The sequence below is a fragment of the Phodopus roborovskii genome, unplaced genomic scaffold (genome assembly GCF_943737965.1).
Source record: "Phodopus roborovskii unplaced genomic scaffold, PHOROB, whole genome shotgun sequence".
NCBI classification, from domain to species: Eukaryota; Metazoa; Chordata; class Mammalia; order Rodentia; family Cricetidae; genus Phodopus; species Phodopus roborovskii.
The window spans coordinates 4,671,006-4,692,601 of record NW_026125562.1 but is presented as its reverse complement, the minus strand read 5'-3'; the positions used below and the strand labels follow the sequence as shown (position 1 = coordinate 4,692,601).

At 40.9% G+C, this 21,596-nt stretch overlaps 1 protein-coding gene and 1 long non-coding RNA gene across 2 annotated transcripts; both read left to right on the top strand.

The window, feature by feature from the left end:
* Window positions 1-7,811: 7,811 nt before the first annotated feature.
* On the top strand, window positions 7,812-10,745 carry Kcna3 (potassium voltage-gated channel subfamily A member 3). The gene has a single exon (XM_051177771.1). The coding sequence runs from the start codon at window positions 8,147-8,149 to the stop codon at window positions 9,734-9,736; it is 1,590 nt and encodes a 529-aa protein (XP_051033728.1). The 5' UTR covers window positions 7,812-8,146; the 3' UTR covers window positions 9,737-10,745.
* Window positions 10,746-10,922: 177 nt separating this feature from the next.
* LOC127216890 (uncharacterized) lies at window positions 10,923-19,253 on the top strand. Its single transcript, XR_007834050.1, has 2 exons — window positions 10,923-11,354; window positions 18,661-19,253. It is a non-coding gene; the product is annotated as an uncharacterized LOC127216890 (long non-coding RNA).
* The last annotated feature ends 2,343 nt before the right edge of the window (window positions 19,254-21,596 follow it).

Sequence of the window (21,596 nt, the reverse complement as noted above, 5' to 3'; positions counted from 1 at the left end):
GTGAGGCAAACCATGGCAAGAGTTCAGAACCTCCTGAAGTTTTATAGGTAGTGGGGAGTCCACTTCAGACTCTCTGGGATTAGTGCAACAAAGAAGATCCAAGACCCACAGCCAGGGATGACAGGAAGGAGGAGATTGTTCTAACAGTTCCCTACAAGTTTGCTTAAAATGAGCTTTAGACATGACATGTCTCTAATCTGGAAATGAAGATGTTCAATATATAGAGCTGGCTCTGAGTCTGGTGGGAAAGGACATATCACAGCATGCTTCTGTTTTATGTACATCCATTTTATAACCAAACAAATAATATTAATTGCATTGTATCTTAGGTATGATGAAGTACCCCAAAGGATTCATGCTTTTGTCATTATAATAGTTGACAATAATTCACTTTTATACACTTTCACTAATGTTATTATCGGTGAAATACAATAAATTTTAATGCTACAATATAGACATATTCTTGAATTGCTTTGTCAACACCATTGTAAAACCAATGAAAAGGTAATGACACTGTAAGATTAAGTCTGTAGTTTAATAAAATATGTTTCAGTTTTCACCAGACTAGAAATACAAAAATAAAAAATAAAAAACTCAATCAAATTTACCCCTGACTTTATAATGTTGCAGTCTCAGAAGTGTTTGTAAAAGCTTTTCAATTTCATGTTAACTTATGCTCAATAGTTCACATTAATGTCAACACAATCATGTGGCTAAAATAATTCCTTTTAGTTCCTAAAATAAAGAGCTAAATTGCAGCTCGTCCAGGGCCTTACAACAAAGTACTTCACAGGAGACACATGAGGAAACAAATTACAGGAATTCTCTAGAAATGTTTAAAACATCCTTTGTCAAATCCACTTAGAGAAAAGCCATGGTGACAGCATTATAGTACTGTTTGTAATGTTCCCCTTGCCAGAAAAATGTATGTTCACTGGTGCTCTTGAAGCCATTCCATTGTTTCTACTCAGTGTTGAATGTTGTGAAGACTCACATCTGCAGATGAATAATTGCTACATACCAGGAGCCCTCACAGCCTATCTCATTAACTGCATCTCATCTGTGATTAGAGGTGTTACTGTGCCTGGTTCTTCAATAAATTAGCCAGGATCCGAAAAGGCCACGCAGGTGCCCCTGTGCCTGTCTGTTTTCTCTCACGTGCATAGGCTCATGAAGAAAGCACTGACTTTCCTCAAAATGCTTGGTTTAACATGGTGATTCTAACTCTTGGGTTGGCTTATCTGCTGACAGGATTAAAAATATTGTTTTATAAAAGTCACTCTTCTGTGTGAGGATATAGATTACTGAGCCATTCTGAGGGACACTCAAGAGCCATCTGAGCCCCAATCAGGGAACAGATCTGCATCTATTTCTGTAATAATTTCCTCTGGACACACAGAGGCCTTCTTAGAAAAAGCAATCATACAAATTCAGGAGGATCCATTCATCATCTTTGTATTGGAGTTAAATCTACTAACTCCTTCGTCATGGTCTATCATGTTTAAACTTATATTTCATAATCATTTTTCTATTGCTATACTACTTCAACAGTGTAGCAACATGACACGGACAGTAGAAATATAAAGATGAATGACACAGATATAGGGCGTGAGGGAGTGCACTTCTCAGTGTGAACCTTGTTTCTACATTTCCTTGCCCTGTTTTGTTACTATAATACTTGGTATTATACAAGTCCCTCTCTCACACTGTGCTCAGTTTCTCTATCTGTGAAATGGCATAGTAGGAATACTGGCCTGGCTTGAAGTGCTGTTGCTAGCTACGCCTGTATTTAGTACTTGTTCGGCCTAACAGCTCTCTTTCTAAATACTCTTTGAAGGGTAAGGATGGCTGATAGGGAGTGTAGAGATCTCAAAGGAAGTGCTTCTAGGCAGGGATTAAAAGATGTAACTGACAGGTAGGATAAAGGCGTGTCTAGTGAACCGAAGCCTGAGCAAAGGCCTGCGTGTGGAAGCAATGACCTGTTCAGTCCAGCACAGGATGCAGAGATGCTACTAGAATATGCCAAGAGCAACGTGATCAAATCTGGGTTTACAAAAATAACTCAGCGACATCCTGGAGAATGAAATACATAAAAGAAACTACAAATGGGAAATCATTTATGAAACCATTAACGCAGCCTGAACGGGGACAGTGGCGTTGTGAAAGGAAGGAGTGAGGGTGATGTTGACAGGGCCATGAAGGGAGCATGAAAGGCACTTGCTGACAAACTGGACAGAAGAGCGTTTGAGGGAACGGGGTAAGAAAAACAGGAAGCAAGTTGGGAAAGAGAGATAATGAGTTGGGTGCTATAAATAATAAGCTTGGGTTTGTCTACAGGATTAAAGTCAAGTGGGGAGTTTGAAGTACATTTCTGGTGTTCAGGATAGTCTCATTCGGGGTGGTGGGGAAGCGGCAAAGTAGGGAAAATGGGGAGAAAAGGTAGAATTTTTTTAAGGAAAAGAAAACAAAGAACCCTTGCATATCTTCACAGTCCAGCTATTTCCAGAACTGGACATGTAGCATCCCAAAGTGAGTCTTCTATAGCAACAAAACTGGCTCACCACTGTGCCTGCACACCTTACATGCTCATCCCTAATCTTTTCTTTCCTCCATTAAGCATATGTAAAGTATCCACTATGTGCCAAACACTGTTCAAGGTCTGAAAGATACAGTGAAGAGTTAAAATGTTGCCTTTGGAGTTTCTGTCTTTGTGCAAAAGATAGCAGTCAATAAGCAGATAACCAAATGAACACAAAACATATCTGCATTGAATTTGTCAACAGTCTGTCATGGGATAGGAACTGAAGGTCTTGCCATTCCCTAAGGACTTTAAGGACTTAGCAGCAGATAATGGTGGCTAGGGGTGAGGGGCTCATGAGGTCCCATTTCTCCCCAATAATGTCAATAATGGTCAATGGGAGAGAAACATTGTCTTCAGTAATGTAACCATTGGGGGGGGGGTGGATCAGAGGTCCATGAAATTAGAAAGGAGACTAGTTAGAAGAGGAATCAAACCAGTAGGTGGGGGGTAGAGAGAGGGTAATGTGAATGGATGTGATTTTAAAAATACATTATGTACTATATAAAATTACAATGAAATCCATTATTGTATATAACCAATACATTTGAATAAAAACACAAAATATAATTTCAGTAAATTAATGCAAAAAAGGAAAAGCTGATAACAGACTACAGATGTCAAAGAGAAGAAAAGGTATTTATTTAAAATCAGGAAGTAGTGGGTCCCCCTATAATGAGATTGATGACTACCTTATATGCCATATTAGAGCCTTCGTCCAGTAGCTGATGGAAACAGAAGCAGACACCCACAACTAAGCACTGAGCTAAACTCTTGGACTCCAATTGTAGAGAAGGAGGAGTGATGAGCAAAGGGGTCAAGACCAAGCTGGAGAAACCCACAGAAACAGCTGACCTGAGCAAGTGGGAGCTCATGAACTCCAATCTAACAGCTGGGGAACCAGCATAAGACCAAACCAGGGCCCCTGAGTGTGGGTGTCAGTTGGGGAGCCTGGGAAGTCTATGGGGCCTCTGACAGTGGATCAGTATTTATCCCTAGTGCACGAATTGGCTTTGAGGGCCTATGGAAGGATACTCTCTCAGCCTAGACACATGGGGGAGGGCCTAGGCCCTGCCCCAAAAGATGTGACAGACTGTGAAGATCCCTGATGGGAGGCCTCACCTTCCCTGGGGAGTGGATAGGGGGTGAGATGAGGGCTTGGTGGGGAGCATAGGAGGATGGCAGGGAGAGAAAACTGGGATTGGTGTTAAAATAAGATTTTTTTTTTTACATTTAAATGAAAAATTATTTAAAAAGAAAAGAAAGTAGTTAGAAGGGAAGGCATTTTGTACTTGTCATATGAAGGTCTAATGTGGTGGAGCAATCCATGTGAAAAATCTAGAAAAAGAGCACTGGAGGCCTAGGGGACACAAGCATGAAGATAAGATAGAAACTAGCTTGATGCGATTGATACGGTGATTGATACAGTGGGCCTAAAGTTCGTAAGGCATGATACTTAGTATCTGGGTAAGTGTTCTTTCTTCATTCTCTTGTCTATGAATGTGGATTAGAATATTTCCTAATCCTTTTCCATTCTCAGATACTTCAGAGCTACTCCCAGATGTTGCTTCCCATCTGGTGAGCAAATGGGGACTTGTTTCTAATCCCGCTGTGGTCAGTTAGAAGCCAAGGCTATGCATAGAGCAAAATAGAAAAGCCAAAGGCCAAGATTCACTTGCTACTTGCAAACCTGATGGCTTTACTTAGATCTGAATATTGAAGACTGCAAGACCAAGCAATCCTGAACAGGCTCCGAGAGGCTGTTTGCTTTGCCACAGTTCTACATTTAAACATTATAGTAATATTATTATTATCCCACAGGGGTGTCATGAGGATTAATGAGACATTATCAAATCACTTTGAGCTACTCCCCTGGGGGTACTTAATAAATGGTATGTGTTCCCCCTGAAGTGCCACTTTTGACGTTGATTTGTTGCAATAGGTTCTGCTGTCCAACAGGGCTCAAACGCACCCACCAACTCATTTCCCATAGGCGGCCGAGTAGCCACCAAAAGGCAGTGGTTTTCAGTTAAAATAAATATGAATTTGAAAGCAAACAGTCAGCAATCAGAAGCAAATAGGCAGCTCTTAGAAATCCAGTATTTATTAAGTGCTCACAGTGATCAGCATGCGAGTTTCCCAGTGTGCTATAATACTGCAAACACTGGATTTGGAAATATTCCAAGATTTTAGGACCAGCTCTGTCACTAACTATTTACACAAGCTGAGCAAACTGCTAAATTTCTCGGGGTCTCAAATACAGAATAAGGGCTGTCTGAACAAGTCCACCATCAGAGTCCTCCAGACAAGGCAAACCTATGCAAGGAATGGAAATAGTCATTTCTGAAAGCAAGACACTTCACAGCACAAAGAAACTTGGGACCATCCATCACAGGACCATCCTCTGCTCTGGTCTCTTTTGCCATTGATTAATATTAATTTCAGTATTAATTCCTGCAAAAGGAAGAATAAATCACCTTCTAAGTCAGACACAGTACATGAAACATTCGGCCTTTAAAAATAGTTCTTTACCTTTCAGTGAGCTATCCTTGTAGCATGCAGTCTTTCTCATTCTTAGACTTATATATATGAATATCTTCTCAACTGCTCTACTAATCACCGGCTAACACCATGTATATAAAATAATGAGGTGACCCAAAGACAGCTGACCTGAACAAGGAGGAGCTAACGGGCCCCCCAGACTGATAGCTGGGAAACCAGCATGAGACTGACTCAGGCCCCCCTGAATATGGGTCTCAGTTAGAAGGCCTGGGCAGTCTAAGAGACCTCTGACAGTGGAACCAGGATGTATCCCTGGTGCACAAAAGGACTTTGGGAACACATTTCCCATGTAGGGACACTCCCTTAGCCTAGAGGCAGGAGGGAGAGCCTAGTCCCTACTCCAAATGATTTGACAGATTTTGTTGACCCCTCCTGAAAGGCACCACCCTCCCTGTGGACTGGGGGGTGGGTGGGATGAGAGGGTGGTAGGGATGGGAGGGAGGGAGGAAAAGAGGGACGGAGGGAGAAGGGGAGGGAAATGGAATCAATATGTAAAATAAGAAAAAATAAATTAATTAAAAAAATAAAACAACTAAAAGAAAATAATGAGGTGACCATCACACAACATATTGCTCTGAAGTTGTGTGTTTAAAAGGGACTTATAGGGTTGCCCAGTTTTCATCTGACAATATACTTAACTCTGCAGTGTCCAGCACTAGGCTGGATGTAAAGTTGAAGATAAAGAATGATAAAGAATCTGGCACTTGTTATACCCTGGCAAGTGCTGGCTATAGAAACCTGTAGAGTGACTGTACTGCCAGCTCAGTTTCTCCTCACATCTCTGTAACACGAGTAAATAAATGATCCAGAGACTGATAAAGGGGTCCAAGCTGAAGACTGGAGAAGCCAGACAGCAGGCCACTAGCTCTCACCTCTAACTCAGGCTGAAAGGGCTGACCCACGTATTAACTCATCACCAAATCTCAAATGGCTCCCTCTCCTCAGTGTGGTTGGAGAATAAATGCTTCTCTGAGATCTTGCTTCTGTTCTTATATACTTCCCTAATGTTAGTATTAAAGGTGTGAGCTATAATTCTCTTTTAGACTGATTTACTGCTGTATAGATCTGGACAGAGATCCATCTATCTCTTAATCCTGAGTCCTAGGATTAAAGGTATGTACCACCACCTCCTAGCTTCTGGCTGCTGGGATTAAAGGGTGTGCCTGGCTTCTATGGCTTGTGGCTGACTTTGCCTTCTGAATCCTCAGGCAAGCTTTAATAAATCATAAACAATGTATCATCACACTCATCATCCCAGGTATCATAGTATGATACTGAACTCAACAACAACAACAAAAAAATGTCTGCCTGAAGCAGATAGAAATAAATACAAAGCACCAACATCAATTGTTTGGGAATTCCACACAACTTAACTGTTGAGTTCCCATGATTCCCAATATTCCTTGAAGGATGCTAAGAACAGAAGTTGGGCAAGCCTGTCCTATCATAGAGTTTGGTAGCTGGGAGAGGTGGTACCAAAGAATGGTGACAAATCACTCTTACATCAAATTGAATCATCAGCTCACTTCCAGGAATGAGTAGATGTCTAGATGTCAATTCCTCTTTTGCAAATGATTGCAATGATTCAAAACAGAATTTTGTAACTCCAGTGCTTATACTTAGGGGAGCTAAAATGTCTGGGAGCAGAAATTAGGCTTAAAGCAATCACAACAATTTGGAGAAACAGTTTGGGGGGTGTAAATGTTTTCTCTAGGCCCAAATCAAGCAAGAGGGGCACAAGTGACAAAATGAAGGCTTTCCCACATTAGCAGCTAAAACACGCTCCCCACCACAAGGGCAGGTGGCACTGTATTAAATAAAATCTAGGTTTCAGCCTGCTCATGTCTGTCCCACAGCAGACAAATAACTGAGTTATCTAACCACACAGATGAGATGTGATGGATTTTCTTTAACATTCGCACCTCTTATTTTCCTACTGAAAGTAAATCAGACTTTAAAAAGCAGGCTGCCCTCACTAATCCCAACCAGAAACTTAGTCCTTATTCTGTCCAGGGTGAACTAGCCTTTACAAAAGTGAAGTCTCCGAACGCCTTTAAGGACCCTTTCTTTAGACCCCTGTGAAGACTTCAAACCCTATGTATTCATTAATTCAGTTGGGCTTCCTATCCAAACACAATCCTTTACAGCACCTACACGCCAGGTTTTAGCAATCTTCTACCCTTCAAAATCGGGATGATGGCCCCAGACTCACCTCTTGCCCATGCTAACCACTTAGTCTTCACCCCCTCCTCCCACGACATTCTGGGTCAGGAGGCCTGGCACCTCCTGGCCCTCCTTCCTCCTTTGGGACTTCTGCTACCTTCTCCCCTGGAACTTCCTTCCTCCTGCCCAGGCAAAGTGTGAAGGGCTAGGAGGCCTGAATCTGAGGGCCGGGTTGTGGTCCTTAAATAGATCTAACAGACCTGAGATTGGGACTCTGTCACGCGCGGGAAGGGAATGCACGCTGTCCAAAAGGAAGTGGAGCCCAGGAATGAGGCCAGGCGGCTGGGTTCCTCCAGAGCCGGTCTGGCTGGGTAGAGGTTCGGGAGGGTCTGGGGAAGAGGTTGCAAATTGGAAGAGATCCAGTGACAAAGAACCGCAAGGAGCGCGGCCGGGAAGCGGGAAGCGGGGAGCGCGCGCGGTGGGCGGGAAACCCGGGGGCGGCGGCGAGGCGGGCGCGCGCCCCACGGGGAGGGGTGCGGAGGAGGGAGGAGGCGTCTGGACCGTGCAGCCCCGCGCGCCGCGCCAGCCCCAGACAGAGCATCGCCGCAGCTGCAGCAACAGGCGGCGGGCCGGGCTCGCGGGGCGGAGGCGGCGGTGGGGCGGGGAGCTCGAGGAGGAGCGACTCGGGGCCGGCCACCTCCTGCAAGGAAGAAGAGCACCGCCGCCTCCCGCGCTCGGCCGCTGCAGCCCTCCATCCGCTACCGCGCCCACCCTGCGCAGGACCCCGCGAGCGGCGGCGCGCGCACCCTGCAGAGCCCCGGCCGCGCAGAGCTGCCGCCAGACATGACCGTGGTGCCCGGGGACCACCTGCTGGAGCCAGAGGCGGCGGGCGGCGGCGGTGGGGACCCGCCTCAGGGAGGCTGTGGTGGTGGTGGTGGCGGCGGCGGCGGCTGCGACCGCTACGAGCCGCTGCCGCCCGCATTGCCCGCCGCGGGTGAGCAGGACTGCTGCGGGGAGCGCGTGGTCATCAACATCTCCGGGCTGCGCTTTGAGACGCAGCTCAAGACCCTCTGCCAGTTCCCCGAGACGCTGCTGGGCGACCCCAAGCGGCGCATGCGGTACTTCGACCCACTCCGCAATGAGTACTTCTTCGACCGCAACCGACCCAGCTTCGACGCCATCCTCTACTACTACCAGTCCGGGGGCCGCATCCGCCGGCCGGTCAACGTGCCCATCGACATCTTCTCCGAGGAGATCCGCTTCTACCAGCTGGGCGAGGAAGCCATGGAGAAGTTCCGTGAGGACGAGGGCTTCCTGCGGGAGGAGGAGCGGCCCCTGCCCCGCCGAGACTTCCAGCGCCAGGTGTGGCTGCTCTTCGAATACCCGGAGAGCTCGGGGCCGGCCCGGGGCATTGCCATCGTGTCGGTGCTGGTCATCCTCATCTCCATTGTCATCTTCTGCCTGGAGACCCTGCCCGAGTTTCGCGACGAGAAAGACTACCCCGCCTCCCCGTCGCAGGAAGTGTTCGAGGCCACCAACAACAGCACGTCGGGGGCCGCCTCTGGAGCCTCCAGCTTCTCGGACCCCTTCTTCGTGGTGGAAACCCTGTGTATCATCTGGTTCTCCTTTGAGCTGCTAGTGCGGTTCTTCGCTTGCCCCAGTAAAGCCACCTTCTCCAGAAATATCATGAACCTCATAGACATTGTGGCCATCATCCCTTATTTCATCACTCTGGGCACTGAGCTGGCTGAGCGACAGGGTAATGGGCAGCAGGCCATGTCTCTGGCCATCCTGAGGGTCATCCGCTTAGTAAGGGTCTTCCGCATCTTCAAGCTCTCCCGCCACTCTAAGGGGCTGCAGATCCTGGGGCAGACACTGAAGGCCTCCATGCGAGAGCTGGGGCTGCTCATCTTCTTCCTCTTTATAGGGGTCATCCTTTTCTCCAGTGCCGTCTACTTTGCTGAGGCAGACGACCCTTCTTCGGGTTTTAACAGTATCCCGGATGCCTTCTGGTGGGCAGTGGTAACCATGACAACTGTGGGTTACGGTGATATGCACCCAGTGACCATAGGAGGCAAGATTGTGGGCTCTCTTTGTGCCATCGCAGGTGTCTTGACCATTGCGCTGCCAGTTCCTGTAATTGTTTCCAACTTCAATTACTTCTACCACCGGGAGACAGAAGGGGAAGAGCAAGCCCAGTACATGCATGTGGGAAGTTGCCAGCACCTCTCCCCTTCAGCTGAGGAGCTCCGGAAAGCCCGGAGTAACTCCACCCTGAGTAAGTCGGAGTATATGGTAATCGAAGAGGGGGGTATGAACCACAGTGCTTTCCCCCAGACCCCTTTCAAAACGGGCAACTCCACTGCCACTTGCACCACGAACAATAATCCCAACTCCTGTGTCAACATTAAAAAGATATTCACTGATGTCTAATATATGATGCAAATGACATACTATGCCCAGTATTATGTGGAACGTGCCCCCTTGGTCTGTGTATGCCCTTGATTTATACATTTCCAGACCATTCATCAAGGAACGGACATGAAGAAGTGGAAAAGCACACTTCATTCTCCCTCTCCCTATTGCTTCATACTGAAACAGGTGCCTGTTCTGCAAGTGGGCTGCATTCTCTCAGCTCCTTTCCTTTTCTCTCTCTCTTTCCCTGTCTTTTAATTTTGTGACCAACAAGCTTACATTAAAGCTTGGTTTCTAGTGCACGCCCTATGAAAAACTACATCCTGGGAGGAAATGAAACTAAGAGTCAGAGTAACTGTTTAACCTCAAAATCAAAAGGATAGTTGTTTCTTTACTAAGTAAAGGAGGCAAAACTTAAATGATGCTCCTGTTTGGTGAACCTTTCATTGTTTTTTTACTATTTAGTTTAATTACCCAGCCTTTGGATATGTGGACAGAAAGTCTAACTAAAGCAATGACGTATAAACCCACCATAAATTTATTTTTGACTGGTCTTTCAGTTTGAATCTCTCCTCTAAGAATTTGAGGTTCGCAATAACTTTGAACCAAAAGGGAAATGGCCCAAATGTCCTGATCTGACTATTAACTCTTTGGTGTTTGCAAAGAATTTTGAAAGTATTGTGCACGAATTCCAGTGAAGTTGTGAGTATGTGCCCCAGCCAACATCTATGAAAGTCTAGAAACTCGTTTTCAGTGCTGCCAAGAAAAACGACAAATATTCCTAATGCATGTGAGAGATAAGCTTATGTGGTATCACAAGAAGATTAAAGTGGCAGACACCCCTTCCAGCGGAAGTTACTAATTCGGACCTGACTGATGCAGTTCCCATAGCAACCCATGTTTCCTGGGAAACCCGAAAAAAGGTTGTCATGGCATCTTTTGCTCTTTAGCCCCACCCCCCTCAGGCCTTGCTGTTTCCACAGTAACCTTTCCAGATGGTTCCTACTTATATGATTTCATAAGAAAACACACACACACACACACACACACACTATTTCAATAAACACAAATTAAGTGTAAGACGACAAAGAGGTGAGGCTAACCACAAAAGGCATTATTTTACATTTTATATAAATCATTGATGTTATCCCATAATGACTGAATCAAAAAGGGAAATGTCATCTTTTACATGTTACACGTAAGCCACAATAAGGTGGGATCTGAATCAAATGTCAGTTATTTGGTAACAGTTTTTAAAGATGCTTCTGTGCAGTTCTTTCACCAAGAAATGACAAGCCAACGAGTGAAATGAAGACAGCAATATCAACATTTCTGTACATAAGCAAGTGAAAGCCAGTATACCCGAAGTCTTACTACAAGATACCTTCAGGTTTCCTCATTTAAAAAAAAAAGAAAGAAAAGAAAAAGGCAAAGAAAAATATCCAGACCCCACAACAGGACTGTCTCCATCACAGCACTTGAAAAGCAAAATTAACCTCAAACATATGAGGGATGCAGATTTTAATGAGCGGATTATAATCAATGGAAAGGAGGACCAGGAAATAACCAGACCTTGAAAGAACACCTGCATATTTCAGCCACATGCTGAGGGGTGCCAGCAGACAGACATAATCAGGTGAGCACTGAGCTGTGTGTTTCTAAGAGTGGTTCTTTTTGCTGGGTAATGTCATTCATAGCTAGGATTATATTTGCAAAATAGACAGTTTTATTTTACATGCCAATTGCCTTTGAAAAGATCACTATGAAATATTTCTCATTTTCCCCGTGTTTCTGGTTATCTTTTGGTTTCTGTTGTTTATTATAAGAGGATAGGGAAAATTCTCCTCTAAACAGCTTTCACCCAAGCTGAACTGAATATTATCCCATTACTTTGACCAACCCACTTGGCTTCTGAGCAATTTGTCTCCCTTTTAAAATAATAAAAGGCAGCCCCTACAACTGCTAGGTTGGTAGTCCAGTTTTAATTTACACAATTACTTAGTATTGGTAAGATAGTTCTTGAAGCAAATGCTTGAAATAAGATTAGCATTTTACTTCAACAAAGTCATTTTGCTTTATGTGTGTTGGATGAATTATACAAAACTGCTATGGGGTGTTGGTGGCACATAAGTCATCTGTCCCTCTAGAGTACATGACAGTAACCTCATTTTTAAAGCTCATAAATCATTTCAGATAATCTCTCATAAGCCTACCTAACATATTTGCGCATTTGAGAGAGTGGGAAATAATTAATGGAAACTATAACAGGAAAGATAGAAGAAATGTACAAAAAAAGATAGAGGCAATAATTCTGTGTCTACCTAGCTGTCATTTGTTCTTTGTGCCTGATCAGGATTTTTACCTACTTTCCTTTGCTTGTGTGACTTCCTTTGGGCTTTGATCCACATGTTGATATAATAGTTGGTATTCTTGGTAGAGAGGCGTTCCTTTCATAACCCATTTTGATAATGTTAGACACATTAGAGCAATCACAAAAAGAGTAACATAAAGGTAACACTTTTGTTCCTATTTAGAAATCTAGACACCTTGATTAATCCCATAAACAAATTATGTTAGCACATATTTTTTTATGCTTGAGACCTTTTGCTTCCTCAACCAGAGAAATAGCACAGATTTTGAGTCATAGCTCTCAGGTGATGTAATTGCTTCCAGTCGCCATATTGGAAACTCCTTACAGGTTGTAGGTTCTGTATTTTGATTTGGAGATGTTAATGTTTTGGGTACTGGTGCCTGGCACAGAAAGTAGAGCCTTGTGTTTGTCAGGAGAATGCTGTCAGCTTACACTAGTATTCCCGGCTCTTATTGAAGTGGTTGAAAGAAGCTGTCATATAGCAGGGTCTGTCTCCTGTTTCTTCTGAATGACCTTGAGAACATTACATAACTTCTCTGTTTCTTAGTTTTTTCCTGTAATATAAAAGTAATAAATAGTACTTCATACATGTTGTATTAAATAATTTCATGACATACATCAAATTAAGAGATTGCATTATTTTGTGATTACCATTTATGGACATTTATAATATATACAAAGTTTTGTGACTAAGAAACCCATAATTTCCTTTGTGTAATAACACAATTAACATTTATTAAGGATCAACATTGCCCTGGACCCTTGTCAGGTCTATAAGATAAGTGCCATTAACTTCATTTTAAGGAGGATGAAAACTAGATGGCCAGTGCTGAAGTGATTTCTTGTGACTTCAAGCTAGCAAGACACCCAGCCACAATTAAAATCAAGGCATTATGACTCTAAAACCATTCCAGTTTTATTGGGTGTCTTGAAAGATAAAATAAATCTCTTAGGCTTTTAAGCTTGGCTTCAGTCCATGTTACTAATTAATGTATAGAAACCTATTCTCTTCAGCACACTGAAAATTAACCCTTTCTTAACAATAACATGTGTATATCCAGGAGAATCAAACCTAAGTTATTTAAGTCAGAGATTGACTTTCCTTGTAACATAATTGTATCAATTTAACCTTAGAAACTATTATCAGTAATGTTATGGATACCCATCAGGACATTTCTCAATTTTTATATTTATTTCCTGGTTGCATGTGTTTTAATTGATAATGTGGTAAATAGCATTATGTAAATTATTGTGCTTTTCATATCCTGTACTTTGCCTAGGTTTCTGAGGAACCATGCCAGAAATTAGTGTAAATATTTCAACTCTTGCAGGAAAGTAAGAATTGATTACAACAAGGTAGAAAACAGGAGGTTCTCGGGTCACCGAAACTTACGGCATTAATGGCTCACCTAGCCACTCCATAAGTTGGTAAAAGACTGCTTGAAAAACATCAGGACATATTTGTGTCATGTGTACTGGATGTAGCCCCTTCACCAAGGTTCTAAATCTTTTATAACATAAGGTAGATAGTGATTTGAGAGTTAGAGTAACATGCTAATGAATGTACATTTGTCTGTGCCAGTTGACTTGGCCAGCTACAGGCTTCACTGTGGAACTTAGCTGAACATTTTAAGTGTTGAAAAGAGATTCTTGGGAGTTATGTGGCCAAATCAGTCCAACTCAACACCACTGTGCCCCACAGCCAGTGATCCAGAGCAAACCGTGGAAGCTAACATTTGTTACTTCTTTTTCCTTGTGTAGTATTTTAAACTCATATTGTGCCTAATTAAAACATCAACTATGACAGCAAAATAAGACACCTTCATGGAAAAGAAAGTGTTGTTTCTAAGCATCTATGCAGAATATCAGGAATGATCAACTTTTACATGCACAGTATAAAAGAAATTTAAAGTTGTGGTTTATATAAAACTTAGTTACATGTTTGTCATTTAATACACCTAAGCAACAGCTTTGTACACAGCATATAGCTACAGCATATATGGCATGCACCAGTAGTTTGCTTCTTTGAGAACCATAGCTATATTTTCTACACATTGAAATATTCAACATTGTCTACAGAAGTTTCAAGCCCTTTCCACCTCTCAGCTATGAATAGAAGTAATAACCCCTCCCTCCAAGAAATACAAAGAAGCATGCCCCTTCCAATCTGAAGAGTTACAGAAACATTGTGAGGGAGAGGTGAGAAGTTCTAGACCTGGGAGAAGCAATTTAGGTGGGGATTGCATCTTAGGGTGTTTTTTTTTTTCTGTTTTGTAATGGGCTCTTTCAACAAAGGAAGATAGAATTACTGGTTTGTAGGGTTTCTTATGTTGTGCTAAGATGCATGTGTGTGTGTGTGTGTGTGTGTGTGTGTGTGTGTGTGTGTGTGTTTTATACACCTTTTGTGAGAGTATTTATCTTTAAGGAATGATAAATCAGGGGGGAATTAAAAGAAAAATAGAAGGCTATACAAAGCCCAAACCTTAACTTACAAATTTGAACTTCCTGTCAGAAAATGATGAGTGTTCTGTAATGTTTGATAGTAGTATTATTCATCATATGCCATTTCTCCACTTGCAAATGTTGTCCAATGATTCCACTTGATAGGTTTACAACTGTTTGTCTTGGATTTTAGTGGTGATGTGGTCTAATTTTCTCTTTTAAATTGCAAAGAAAATGTATTTACTAAAGAGTATTTTCATGTTCCCCCTCCCTTCCTCTTTTTACCCCTCCATCAGATTCATTTTCCTTGCACTTCAAAATGTGCACCATCATGTGCTTTAAAAAGGAGACCTGGAAAAGGGGCTCTACCATTTTCTTGAGTGCCATATTGTTATCATAAACTATGTGAAGAATAGAAAGGAACTATACCCTAGAAAATAGCTAGAGCTCTGGTCATTAGTAACACAGCAACTGAATGAAACCCAAATGGTGTTTCATCATATCTGAAGAATGTTATGAATAACCGTTTAGACATTGCTGACAGTGAGGTTCCACCTTCATTGAAAGTGAGGAAAGCATTTCTCTTCCTGTGCGCTTCTAAGCTGGAACTGTCACAGTACCAAGTCTCTGGGGAATTTATGATGAGATCCCCGCATGCTTTTTACTAAGAAAGTTGTCATCAAACCCATCTTGTCTCTCACCTGTGTTTTTATTGACCCTCCTGATTAGCACCCCAACTGCTATCCTTTCCCTTACTTGACTGGCTCTGTTCTTAGCATGGAACCCTTAGAAATCCTTTCTTCTTTTTTGTTTTTGGTTGATTGGTTGGTTGTTTAGTTGGTTGTGTTTGTGTTTGTTTGTTTGTTTTTGGTTGATTGGTTGGTTAGCCTGGAACTCACTCTGTAGGCCAGGTGCGTCTTGAACTCATAATAGTCTTCCAATGTAGACCTTGCAGTGGCCTGCACTGCCTTGCCTAATTCACTAACTTTGCTGGCCTTATTTGCCCTCCTGACACTTGATCCACAGTGATCTTCTTGTTCTTTTTAAAATGTGGAAATCATCTCCATCTTGCAGAGTTTATTCAGGCTGCTCCCTCTGCATAATATGCTCCAGCATTCCAACAACACCCATATGACTCAGTCCATCACCTCATCAAACCTTCCCTAACCAGTCTACCTACCATTGCAGACCTATTTGTTTTATTCTCTGTTTAATCTTCCTTCTAACATAGTATATATTTTGTCTGTTAGATTTATTATTTTCTCTCTACTTCCTTGAGGCCATGACCTGGATTAGTTCCTGAAATACTGTGTTCAATAGGTATTTATTGTAGGAAAATATGGGGTTTCTTGCATCATTTTCATTGCTATGGGGCTCACACTCTTCACCATGCTCTTAACGGATAAAATCCCTGCAGTTCTGTCCACTGGAAAGGCTTTCACTTAGTGTAACCTACTTCAGATTCCTACAAGAGAATTATGCATTTGTAAGGATGGAAACCCTTAATATAGATAACTTAACTATGGGTGTCATTAATGGTGCTTAGAACTTAGGATGTTTCCCAGAGACCATGGATCCTACAGAGTAGCTAGTAGTGTACTTCTTATAAATAGTAGTCCTCCTCATACATGTGAATGTGTAAATTTATTGGACCAGATGGTACAGAAAATCCCAACAAACAAATGATTTCCCAGGGGACTTACTCTTTCTATTAAACAAAGATACAGCCATGATTTTAGATAACATAGTCTCCTTTGCAGGAAGTATGATTCTCCTGATTTGAATAGAAATATTTTTCTGTTCTCCTTTCGAATAGTCTCCAATCCTAGGCAAACCAGACCAGTGGATGACGTGGATGTTTCTTCTGCACACCCAGGTGTCATGGTTTTCTCCCTAAATGTGTCAACAAATTAAAATCAACATATGTGTTTGAGTTTCCATATGTAGGCCAACAGAAGTTAGAAACTCATTCCAGGAGCTTATCAAGTAAGCCTAAGCAGGACCAAATATCTGAAAGTATCCTGTTAGGTCCTCTTAAAGAGGTAACATAAAACAAAAAGTAGGAATGAATACTTTATTTTTTCATGCTTTTAATTATTTTAAGTGTGTGTGTGTGTGTGTGTGTGTGTGTGTGTGTGTGTGTGTCTGAGTGGGTGTGTCCCGCCATATAAGTGGAGATCAGAAGGCAACTAACATTCAAGAGTTGGTTCTCTCCACTGTTTGGGTTACAAAAATTAAGCCTTCTTGCTAGGACCCATATGTGGCCACATTTACTGGGTATACATACTCAGTAAATTAAAGACACATATTTTCTCCAAATAAAAATTGAAGTTTAATTGCTTTATTTCTAGAGTTAATAGACCTTTTAGCTGAGAGGATTTTTTCTGATTTGAGATGACCAGTTTATTATGATGAGGGTAAAATTTAAGTATTTTACTTACATATTTAGATCTGTGGATTTAGATATTTATTAGTAGTAGACTTAAATATCCCTCATGTTATTCAAAGTAGTATTGATTAAGTTTTAGAGGCTCATTTTACAGGCACATACCACCATGTTCTGCCTTTTTACATGGGTCCTGATGATCAAATTCAGGTCTTCATGCTTGTGCAGCAAGTTCTTTACCAACTGAGTCATCCTTCCAGCCTCGATACTGCATTATTCTTATCAGTAATTTCAAAGGCCTTCAAAGGAAGCAGTGGACACATGAGATTTAAAATGTGAAGCCAAGTCACTTTTACTGAGTTGTAACAGTAGCAAAACAAATTAAATTTAACAGAACCATCTCAAGACAAGTAGGCTGAAGGCTCACCAAACAAAGAATAAGGACTTAGGTTCTAAAATGGAGCCCAGATCATTCATGTTATTAGTGTTTTCTTCCTAATGGCAATTAACAAACCATTGAAGTTTTCATATTTTCATAATAAAAATTAAACATATTTTAAATGCACCCTCACTTTCTTACTCATGAAAAAATAGTGTAAAGAAAGTGCTCGCCATATCACCAAGTGTAATCCATACCACCAAGAAAAATGTTTCTGAAGATGATTGCCCCGCTCAAAGTAGGCCTAAGGTGTGTTTGTTTGATGAGTGAATAATTCTTCCATCAAAAACACAGTGTAATTTCAGATCCTCATCTTTACCCAAGGTTTAGGGACATCTGCTAAAGCCAGGAATGCATGTGAGAAACAGTCTTTTCCATGGGTCTGCTAGATAATGTTCACACATCCAATCTAGGCGTAGTAGTCTCTGTGTCTTTGTGAGTTTCTTTGTATTATAGACTAAGCAAATGTTTTGACTACAACATCCTAATTTTAAAGTATCCCTTTTTTTTTTATTCACTTAACATGCCTATAATGAGGACCCAAAATGTGTCAGACACTGTGCAAAGCAGTAGGAACTTACCTTTGAAATACATAAAGTGTCTACTGTGTGCCACATACATTCTAGATTCTGGGTAAAACTGAAAATTATACTGCCATTATCTTTGTATTTTTACAAACTACTGTCTGTATTTCTAAGAGTTTTTCTACTGGGAATAGAGGAAAGTAACCAAACCGGTAGCCTTTATTTCTTGTTTCTCCACAACCCCTGATGGAGTAGTTTTTGTTGTCTTAATTCTATAAAGTGATGGATAACTGTTCATAGTCATATTTTAAGGATCATTAGATTTGTAATGAAAAGGGGCTAGGCCCTAGCACTCACGATTTTCCCCCACTCCTCTTCCCTCCCTTACCCCTGCCTTTCCCCTTTTCTCCCTCTCCCGGCTCCTCACCCCTACTCCTCTGCATGTAGCGCCTCTCTAAGGACAGAAAGTCTGTTCACTTCAGAGAGTTCTCATTTTAGCTTACCACAGGAGGAGACATAACCGGAGGTCATTGAGAAGATAATATACTGTAAACCTATCAGGGGGTCTTGAAGATAATCTGAAACTTTCTAATTTACAAATAGAAGTCATTCAAAATATAGTTTGTAATATTTCAAAAAATGAAAATTTTTGAACTTTACAAGTCATAGTAAGAAAACCTAAAGTTAAAAAAAAAATAATGGAACTTTTCTATTTACATAAATTCTGTAATTTCAAATGCTAAATATACTGTAAATTATTGAGTCTTCTCTATTCAACAGGTCCCTCAAGAGCCCCACATAAGGAACTGCAGAGTGACCCTAGGCAGAAGGATGCTCAGTTTTAAACTGCTTGGATGAGAGTGCAGTGGCCGTTACATGTTTTCATTTCGGTTAATATTCAGAGATACATCTCTTACAAATGCTTCAGATGGAGGAAAGAACTCAAAGCTGGAGGGTGTGCTTCAGAATACAAGTGGTTACAGATGATATTGGGCAGGAGAGAAAGAGGAACATTAAATTTTTTTAAAAAATTTAAAAATAAAAAGTTAAGGTATCATTTCAAGCTGTTGACATTCTGGTGGAGTCAAGTCACCCAAAAACTGTAACCAGTGTCACAGATAAAGAAAGCCTCGTGTGTGCTTCTAACTAACCAACTATTGCTCTTTTATTTTTCTCACTTAACTGTTGAACTGTATTTAACTGTGGAACATGTTCATATAGTCTATGTTCTGGGTTAGGTTTAACCTTATCTGTGAGGGTGTGATTATACCAAAGGCTTCCTTCCATTGGTAGACTAGCCCATTCACCCAAATAAGTCAAGTCAACACTGTGCCCAGATGAATGGTATTAAAGACAGACTTGCCTAAAAGAAATGTGCCTTGCTTGATGAAACATTCTTTTATTTTTTTTGCTTCAAAATGATAGATTAACAAATTAGATTTTAGGTAGGTTTTAGTTTACCTTAATTTTACAAAAACTGTATTAGTACTTATTCTGCTTAAGTTGTCTGTGTTTACTAAAACTATATTTAGTTATATTTAGGCGGTTCATATATATCAAATTCTATTTTATTTTCACGGGATGTTTGGTATGGTGAGACAGAGTACATGATATCTCCCATCAACATCCTTAAAGATATATATAATATCTCATCTGATGTTTATAGCTTTTCCTTCAAAATTATATGTGTATAAGATTCTTTGACTCATTTTCTATTTTTTATATTCTTTTAGAATGAAACTCTTTTTCAATTAAAAAAGAGCAAATTTTTAGTTGGAAAAGAGACTTGGGAAGTCATAAAGATGGCATCCCATTTGGGAACATTTAACTTCTGTGCCATTATTGTATTTACTGTGACATCTCAGCAGAATGGTAGCTATTTGTATATTATTTCATAAGCCTTATGGAAAGTCAAACTGTGAACATTTAGTATATACACTATTAATTTCCATAGTTTGTCAAAATATGCCTGAACAAGTGCATAAAACTGAGTATTTTCAGAAGTTCAGTTACTATAAAAGTATATCAGTCTCAAAGACAAGATTATAAGTTTTCTGATTACCTAAAAAGTTCAAATGATGAATTTCATTAATCTGTAAGAATCTTAAATAAACAGCCATTTATCTAGTAGCTCCCAAATAGATAGAAATACAATCCAGGTAACTTTCTTTGAGGCAATGTCTACAATGAATTTTTAATATCTCCTGGTAATTTCTTCATGGTCAAAACATGGAGACCATATCACTACCGTTTTAGTGAAGATAAAGGGATAACAACTATCTTTGACTTGAGTGATGTGAGCCTCCAATAGATATGGTTGTGACTAAATGGAAATAAAGCCACCACCTTGGGTTTTGTTGTTGTTTTTCACTCATGTAGTAAAGATAATGGCACAGGGAATAGTGAGCCCTTTGCCATCATCTGAATCCTTATAACTGATGGTCACAGCCCTGTTGACAGTAAAGCAACCCTGGTGGATGAAAACAAACCAAGGGTTTTTTAATGTTCAGATGTTTTTGTAAGGATCAGCAGGTGTTGCAGAATTATACAAGAACTACCTTCATACAATGACACAACTTTAAGCAATGTAATATATGTAATAGTATATCTGTTTTATGATTATAGACCATAGTTCAAATAAAGACAAAACCTGGACTTTTACCCACCATACACCAAAGAAAAGCACAGAACCGTATCAGATGCATAACATACCAAAACATTGGCATGATGAGTGGTAAAAATAGCATGATCTTAGATAACAGGAGACTGGCATTCATACCCACTGCCTACCTCTGGGACCCCAGGTAAGTCATCACCATTGCTAGGCTTTAGTTTCTTGAATTGCAGAGTGGGCATGCTAGGCTCAGCAAACGCAAAAGCCCTTTCCAGCTACCAAATCCTGTTATACACATTCCTTTAAAATGCTTTGAAGAATACTTACACGCTAAGATTTTTGTGCATTTCTAAAAATGAATAAGATGAAATAAGATTTAAGCCTTGAAAGTGTCATGAATATATCTCATTCTTCACATTGTGAGAAGAAGAAATAGGATTCCTTCTCCTTTAATATTTCACTCATTTATAATAGGATCATGGAAAATTAGGTGGGGGTGGGGCATCCCTCTGCAGATGGGAAGCAGATTAATGAAATAGCTAACAAGATGGGGCATGTATTGGTAACATTAATTGAATGTTAATGTGATTTGCACAGAGTGCATGAAATGTTGAAATGGTCCCAGAACTTTGTTGCACATTATGAGTCTAATGGTAGCAAATGGATGTGAAAGGACTGGAGAACAGAAGTGTTTGCCCTATTATCTTTTTATTCTTTTTACACATAGGAGCTTAGGTAGGGATCTGCATTGCAGTGCCAATCTGCCAATCACTCGTTTGTCCCAAAAAAAGTCCCTTTAACTTCTCAGAACTCCAGTTTCTTAATCTGTAAAGTGGAGGGTTTAAATTTGAATTTAGTAATCTGCATATTTCTTTTCATCTTTTAATATTCTGCAGCATTTCAGATTCTTAAAATATATGCATACATGCATACATATTGTTGATCCCTCCATCAGTCACTATGATGCTACATAGTTCTCAAGTACCTGAATAGATTATGAGCCCAATCATGTATATTCCTAATACTGCTATTTGACCTTGACAAGACCTAAAATACTTAGACCTCATTCAGATATGGCTGAATTATTAAAATTTGTCATTTC